Genomic DNA, 8,450 nt, shown 5'->3' on the forward strand with positions numbered 1-8,450 from the left:
AGACAGCAAAACAGACACTGATGTATAGAACAGTCTTTTGGACTCTGTGGGAGAGGGAGAGGGTGGGATGATTTGGGAGAATGGCACTGAAACATGTATAATATCATATATGAAACGAGTCGCCAGTCCAGGTTTGATGCATGATACTGGATGCCTGGGGCTGGTGCACTGGGACGACCCAGAGGGGTGGTACGGGGAGGGAGGAGGGAGGAGGGTTCAGAATGGGGAACACGTATATACCTGTGGTGGATTCATGTTGATATATGGCAAAACCAATACAATATTGTAAAGTTAAAAAAAAAAAGCATTATGCTAAGTGAAAGAAACCAGGCAGTAAAGGCCACCCATTATATGATTCCATTAATATGTAATGTCCAGAGTAAGTCCATAGAGACAGAAAGCAGATTAGTGGTTATCAGGGGATGGAAGAATGGAGAGTGACTGCTTAATGGGCCAAGAATTTCCTTTTAGAGTGATGAAAAATGTTCTGGAATTAGATAGTGGTGGTGGTTATACAACATTGTGAATGTACTAAAAACCACTGCATTGTACGCTGTAAAATGATTAAAATGGTCAATGTTATGTGAATTTTTCCTCAATTAAAAGGGGTGGCAGGGATCCTGTAGTTAGGATACTCTGTGAAGAGACTGTTGCTCCTCCCCAGGCTCTGGTCAGCGGGAAGGTGACAGAGGCAGGAAAGGGGGCTGGAAAAGGTGCTTGTTACAGAGGACGTTGGCATTAGATGGCGTGGCTACCACAGCACTGCTTGTGTCTTAAAGGGTTTGAGGCATGAAAGAAGGAGGGCAGGTGGAAGGTCTGTCCTCAGGCGTGGATGGGTTTGGAAAGCAGAGGGCTTACACCTGCTAAATCCAGACTCCTCTTAGTCCTTGATGTGTGCCTTTTTTACACGATAAGCCTTGGTATTTCCAGATTGAAAGTGGTGCCTGGAGATCCCAGTCCTTCTTGAGCTACTGTGCAATGCTGTTCTCAGGGTGAGAGTGAAGAAGGGAACTTGTAAAAAGGGGTTCTTGGGATACTTCTCCCCAACCCGTAGACAAAAACCCAGGCTGCTGCTCCTCACCAGAAGCCATCTTTCTGTCTCAGATGGGAAGAGGGAGGAGTTGTGGGGCCTTTTATCTCCTCTTCCCTCCCAGTCCTGTGGTAGCTCTTGCCCTGCCCATGCGCTGGGCAGAGAGGAGAGCCAGCAGCTCAATTCTGCTTTTTAATCATAATGTCACAGGTTTCCAGGGTTCGTGGAAAATCCTCAGCCCTAGATGATGGCACATCCCTGGATATTAGCACAGCCAGGACACGTGGATCCTCACGGTGTGCTGTCTAGGTGGGAAAGCCGTCCCTTTGGCCAGATACAAGTCTCTAAGAATGTATCTGACGTTGCTGCGTGGTTGCCCTAGTGGGTATCTGTCATGGAAGTTATGTTCTGCCTGCCTGGAAGAACTATTCTCCCAGTCAGGTGGAGTGTTGTGATGCCTTCCCCAGAGATGCTGCAGTGGAGCTGAGTGTTAGTGACTAGTACTGTTTTCCAGAAGGTGAGTCATTGCTCAATAGAAAGTACAGTTAATTAAGACAGTTCTATTTTTTGACTGGCCTTTAAGGTCAAATCTAGAGGCACATCTTAGTTATGGTGGTCGTGGTGGTGGTTTAGTTGCTGCGTTTGTAGCCCGCCAGATTCCTCTGTCCATGGGATTTCCCAGGCAAGAATCCTGGAGTAGGTTGCCATTTCCTTCTCCAGGAGATTTTTAGGACCCAGGGATTGAACCCTCATCTCCTGCATTGGCAGGTGGATTCTTTACCAGTGAGCCACCCGGAAAACCCCTTCTTAATTATGCTTACATTAAAACAGTGTAATTAAAACCCACTGTTTTCTTTTTTTCAGCTTTTCTATACTACACTTCTGGTGCTCTGCTATGTTATTTACTTTGCAAAGGTATTGGGCTCCCCAGAATCAGCCAAGCAACAAGCTCTTCCTGTCTCCCGCATGACAGATCTGTTACCCAGTATGACAAGAAGTAGAGTAAGTAATGTATTTTGTCTCTTATCATTTTAATCACAGATGCTGGTTATCCTTGAGGGAAAGAAATGACAATTTATTGTTTATAGTTACAATAACAAAGATAATTTGATAACTCACGTTTATGAAGTGCCTGTTATGTGCTCAGCCAAGGTTTCTAAATCTTGGCACTAATGACAATTTGTGTTGCATGATTTTTTTTTTTAATTAAAAAAAGCTTTTATTGAAATGTAGATAATTTATAACGTTGTGTTAGTTTCAGGTGTACGGTACAGTGATTCAGTTATAGATACATAATGTATATGTGCACATATGTATATATTTGTTGTTTAGTTGCTAAGTCGTGTCCAACTCTTTTGTGGCCCCATGGACTGTAGCCCGCCAGGCCTCTCTGTCTCTGGGATTTGGAGTGGGTTGCCATTTCATTCTCCAGGGTGGGCCACATAATTTTTGTTGTGGGGGCTGTCCTTTGCGTTGTAGGATGTATAGCGGTGTTCTAGATCTTTACCCACTAGATGCCAGTAACTACCACCCCTCAGTTGTAACAAGCAAAAATATCTCCAGATGCTCCCCTGGGGGGCAAAATTGCCCCCAGATGAGAAACCCTCTGCCACTCCCTGTGCCAGATGATTTACATACTGTATTTAATGGTTACAGCAACTCTTTGGGGCTGACATTATTAGAGCTGAGGCTTAGCAACTAAATACCTGCCCGGGCTGGGGGTCAGAGTGAGGCCAGGAGCCGGATAGGCGTGACTCGAAGCAGAGCGCAGGCTCTCACCCCACGCTCGCGCTCTCTGTTCTGCTGCCGTCTCTTGGTTTTTCCGGGCCTGACCTCCAGCACGGGCCGTCTGGAGGTGCTGATGTAACCGAAGGCCCCTGCAGGGTTCCTTTGTCTAGTGTCAGGCCACTCTCTCAGATGATCCGCTTCCCCAGGTACACAGTTGAGGCTTCCAGAGGCTGATGGGTGGGAGGGAGGCATAATCTCTTTCTACTCAACACTTCAACTCTCGGTCCATTTGACTTTTATCTCCCGACTCTTGTGGGGTCAGAGCTAGAGTCTCCGGCCCAGGAGTCACGCCTGTGGTGTTTTACCACACTGCATCTGTGTGGTGGCTCTGTGACCTGCTCTGTCTGGGCTGATCCACTTTCTCTTTTTCTCGTACTTGTTTGTTCGCTGGAGGTGGTTCACTGAGTTGAGGTAAGGCTTCAGCTGGGCTTCTCCTTAAAGCTCTTCCATGATTACTTGAAAAATGTAATAAAGTATTTGGAATTCAAGTCTCAGAATGTTAGGAATCTTGTTGTACAACTTTTCAAGAAAAACCAGATCTGATGTAACAAAGCCATGTATGTTCTTGTTAGAAGAGAGCTCTCCATTCTGATCTTACCTTTCGCCTAAATCAGCATCACAGTTTTTGGATGCCATGGTGCCTTATCTGTAGGCTTAGTGGATCAGGACTCCAGATCTCTTCTCTTGCCTGGAGCTCCCTGCCCACAGAGCGCATCTGAGAGTACAGAAAAGTTACTCTCCTCGAGTATTCCCCAGGGCCCACCTGTACCAGGCCTGGCCAACTTGTCGTATTGGGCCAGTGCCTGTGCCCAGCAGTATTTTCAAGTGCAGCTTTTGCACTGTTAATACAGGCAGAGAGAAAAGAGGAAGAGTCGGACAAGTGTGTACTTAACCCTGTAATGGGCTCAGAACTCTGACCTTCAGTTTCCTTATATAGCAAATGGGCATAATGAATTGTTCAGTCGCTAAGGCCTGTCCAACTCAGCGACCCCATGGACTGCAGCACACGAGGCTCCCCTGTCCTTCACTAAGTAAGAGTACCTCCCTCCTAAGGTGGTTGTGAGAGCCAGATGAGACGGGGCACGTAAGGTGCTTAATGCTGTGGCCTGGCACGAGTGCTCATCCATAAATGACAGCCCACACCATCACCAGCACCTCACTGCTGCGCTCAGAGCTGGAGTAGCTCCGCTGGAGCATCCTAGCCAGGCGGACACTGTTGACTGCTGAGAGTTCAGCGGCTTCATCTGTCCACCTGTCACGAAAGTACCCGTGCTCATACTGTTAGAGGCCTGAGCATGAGAAGGTCGAGTGTACCTTCAATCTGTGGCAGCACTCCTCCTGACAGAGCCCAGCCCCTGCTTGGGTGCTCTCTGGGATACACACACGTAGGACGGTGACTGCTTAGCTTCAAGGAGCTTCCTGTGCATTTGGGAGGCAGTAGGTCTCCAGATCTCTGAGTTCTCACTTAAAAAAAAAAAAATATTTATTTGACTGTCTCAGGTCTTAGTTACAGCATGCAAATTAGTTCCCTGACCAGAGATGGAACCCAGGGCCCCTGCATTGGGAGCATGATGTCTTAGCCACTGGACCTCCAGGACAGTCCCAGGGGTCCTCACTTTTAAGGTGAGATTATTGGTCTACACGACCCCCGAGGCCCCTGTTAAAGACTTACAGAGTTCTGTGGAAGTATTTGAACTTTGTCAAAGAATTGTTTGTAATAACTGCCATTGACTGCATACTTACTCTGTGCCTGGCCTTAGGCTAAGCACTTGGACTTCTGTCCTTAAACCTCATAGTAACCCTATGAGGTAAATACTGTTGTCTCCCAATTCACAGATGAGAAAACAGGTTCAGAGGAGTTAGGTGATCCACCCCAAATCACACAGCTGGCTTTGGGCCCACTTCTTTCTAACTTTTGTTTGTGAAAAAAACCTTAGTCTGTGTGTTTAATCTCTATGCTCTGAATTAGTCCAAAAGGAATTAGCTTATTGCCCAAAGTAATTATTTGTTTTACTTAAAGATTGGGAGGCTCCAGGTAGAGCAATTCATTATTTAAGTGTTTTTTTTTGTTTGTTTTTTGTTTTTTTTTTTAAGAAAAGAAGTGAGCTGAATCTGAATGCAGTGGGTGCCTACACCAGCCTAACTTGACTCTCTGGAGCAGCTTTCTGTCCTGGGGGCTCCTTTGTACAAAACTGGTCAAACAAATTACATTTACTGTCAACTTGACCAAATTAGGAGATTTCTTTCCTCCTCTTATAGAATTTCATCTTCTTTAAAGATACTTATTTAGCCTTAAAATAATGACACTTCAAATAATGGCTGCCGTTTACATCTTTTGTACTCTTTGATACTTCTGAGTGGTTTAATATGCAAGATCAGCTAGTATTCAGGTAAAGCTGAGGAATTTAACACAGCTGTCATGTACTGAGCAGCATCTGTGTTAAGCACTGTACCAGGTGCCCTGGGTGGGGTCCCTGCGCTCAGAATTTGCACTGAAGTCCTGAGATAGGACTTCCTATCCCATTTTGTAGGTGAGAAAACTGAGGCTTAGCAAAGTTAAATATCTTGCCCATGGCCTTCATACTCCGTAAGTCAGGAGCTGTAGGGAATTCCCTGGCAGTCTGGTAGGTAGGACTCAGCTTCCACTGCAGGGGGCATGGGTTCGATCCTTGGTTGGAGAACTAAGGTCCTGCAAGCCACTTGGTGAAGTAAAAAAAAAAAGTGTCAGGAGCTGTAATTTGAGTTCTAGTCCCTGAGCTCAACTCTAAAACCTGAACCCTGCCACGAGGAGAGAAAAGGTTTAAGATCAGGAGAAGGCAGTGGCAATCATATGTCATTTTTCAAGTGATGAGGACAAAGGAGGGTGTGTGGAAATGGGAGTGTGGACAAAGGGCAGTCAACAGCCCTGCAGCAAGAGGGAGAGAGAGGAGTGCCGTGTAGGGTGTGGAGGTGATGGAGGGCAGGGGACGGGACCATGTCCCCTGTGACTCTTGACTGTGTGGTAAAGATGCAGCTGGTTGGACCATTGTAAGTCAAAGGGGTTTGGGAAGTGGAAGAGTAAAACTTAGGGTAAAATACAGTGAGCCCTGAGTTGTGATTCCAGACCTTCTCCAGAGGTACTGCCCATCACCTTTCGCCATCTGTACCTCAGTTTCTCCATCAGTACAGGGAGGCAGTGGAATGGTTTGTTGGTCAGGGGATTCTAGAGAAATTCACAGCCGGATAGACCAGCTCAGCTAGATTTCGTGGAAGGGGCCTCTTTTGACCTTTCCAAGTGACAAATCCATTCAGAACAGTAAAATCCCTAAGAATGCACTTCTTCTACCACTTAGCAGATGCCTCTGAGTAGAAACCTAATCTCTGCTCAAACTTCCTGCCTCTCTATCATTAATGAGCATTTTGCAGTTAGTAAGCAGTGTGGCCATTCCTTCTAAACCGTGGGTCCATTTAAGCTGAAGGCATTAGGAGGAAGGAATGCTCAAGTATGAGCTTGCAGATCAGATACACTCTCATGATAGCACTCTCCTAAAGAACTTTTTTTTTTTTTAAGGGCTTGGAGTAGGAATTGGCAACCCACTCCAGTGTTCTTGCTTGGAGAATCCCAGGGACGGGGGAGCCTGGTGGGCTGCCCTCTATGGGGTCGCACAGAGTCGGACACGACTGAAGCAACTTAGCAGCAGCAGCAGCCACCCTCCCAAACCAAATCACAGCCTGACTGGCAAGTAGGCTTCACAGAAGCCTTGTGGACACACTGTAACTGTTCATTTCCTTTGAAAAGAGCACAGTTACTACTTTGTAGACCACACACCTCGCCCCTCCAGAGGGCCACCCGGCATGGAGAGAGCAGAGTGTGAAAGAGAGAGAAGGTGCTGTGCTCTGGCTCCCAGGAAGCCAGCTATGGGCAGGATCAGTGTACGTCATCAGAGAATGATATGGTCCACAGTGCCCCCTAGTGGTGTAGGGAGGTCTGGCACTCTGTTCTGGGAAAAGTGAATGTTCAATTTCCTTCTCAGTTCATTCAGTTCAGTCGTTCAGTCGCTTAGTCGTGTCCAGCTCTTTGCTACCCCATGGACTGCAGCACGCCAGGTTTCCCTGTCCATCACCAGCTCTGGGAGCTTGCTTAAACTCATGCCCATCGAGTCAGTGATGCCATCCAACCATCTCATCCTCTGTCATCCCCTTCTCTTGCCTTTAATCTTTCCCAGCATCAGGGTCTTTTCCAGTGAGTTAGTTCTTCACATCAGGTGGCCAAAGTATTGGAGTTTCAGCTTTAGCATCAGTCCTTCCAATGAATATTCAGGACTGATTTCCTTCTCATGAGGAAAATTTACCCCTGGACTATAGCTACCCTGGCATTGGCTCCTGGTCCAGTGATGCACTGAAGTCAGTGTGGTTTGGAAGGATTCAAAACTACCTTCCAAATAGGAAAGAAAGGTTCTGAAACCAAGGGGTGATAAGATTTGAGGACTGGAAATGACCCTTGTTTCAAGTGGTGCTCTAAACTTGCTCTGTCATAAATGGTAAGCAACAGCCACATGTGGCTGCAGAGCATTTGGAATTGAGCTGTCAGTGCCCTCAATGCACATTGGATTTCAGAGAACTAATATAAAAAATAATATGAAATGCTTCTAGTATTTCTTTTCATGTTGCCATGATAATATTTAAGGTTTAATCAAAGATTTTAAAGTGCCTTTTACCAGTTTCTTTACTCATCACTGTAGGATGCTAGAAAACGTAAAACTATATTGTGGCATGCATTATATTTCTACAGAAATACAATGTCCACTACATAGGTGGACTTTGGGCCAAGATCAGGGGCCCATGTGACTGGGACAGGTTCCATAGCTAAAGTTGACATTTTGGAGAGATGTGGTGGGCTTGCCCTTATGAATCACCTGTTTCCTCCTAAAGAGCCCCCTGAAATCCCACCTTTGAAAAGTCATCAGTTTAAGTTAATGAGAACTTTTCAAAATGCAGGTACCTTGAGATTAAGAACCTAACACCTAAACCGAGTATTCTGGAATCCTTGGTTGCCTTCATGATCAAGGGGCCCCAGAAAGAATTAGGAGGAAGTAGAAACAAAGAAGTCCTGTCCAGCTAGCTGCCCTTCTTCAGATTTTGCAATCAGCTCTCCGGCTTCGAGGCTGCCTGTCTGTCTCTTACAGGTTGACCTCTGTCCTTCCTAAGCATTTGCTTCTTTCTTATCCTCCTTGTCCTTAGGAAATGGGCTGTTTGGGTGCTTCCCCTGAGAGTTTTAGAAGAGCCATATCAGAAGTTTTGTTTTCTCTGTCATACCAATTCTTTGTGGCTTTACTGATCTGGAAGGCCTTACTTTCTTTTGAAATATATGAGCCAAATTCGTATGCTCTATGTGAAGGGACCCTGAATGGCTAAGTTGGCTAAGTAGAGCACTAAGATGTGGAGTACATTGAGCAGAGTTTGTCTTGCAGCTCGGCATGCTTCAGACGTCTTTTAAGGGAAGAGCTGACTGTGATTGTGTATCTTCCATTGGTCAGCTTACTCCCAGGGCAGCAGCAAGGGGACAGCACAATTCTTTAGGGGTCTCAGTGAATGAATCTTGGGCAGGCCCCACAGGTAGGCTTTTCCACCTAGAGCCTTTGTCTTCACATTT

At 46.2% G+C, this 8,450-nt stretch overlaps 1 protein-coding gene across 3 annotated transcripts in view; it reads left to right on the plus strand.

The window, feature by feature from the left end:
• Window positions 1–8,450, plus strand: part of RFT1 (RFT1 homolog (S. cerevisiae)) — a 48,228-nt gene that overhangs the window by 12,428 nt on the left and 27,350 nt on the right. For all 3 annotated transcript variants that reach the window (XR_826299.1, XR_826298.1, XM_010851693.1), the window contains exon 6: window positions 1,895–2,032. Coding sequence is in view for 1 of the 3 variants with exons in the window: in XM_010851693.1 (XP_010849995.1) it covers window positions 1,895–2,032 (138 nt within the window). In the remaining 2 variants the exon portion in view is untranslated. The remainder of the gene's footprint in view (window positions 1–1,894; window positions 2,033–8,450) is intronic.

This window comes from Bison bison, unplaced genomic scaffold (genome assembly GCF_000754665.1).
Source record: "Bison bison bison isolate TAMUID 2011002044 unplaced genomic scaffold, Bison_UMD1.0 scf7180017864304, whole genome shotgun sequence".
NCBI classification, from domain to species: domain Eukaryota; kingdom Metazoa; phylum Chordata; class Mammalia; order Artiodactyla; family Bovidae; genus Bison; species Bison bison.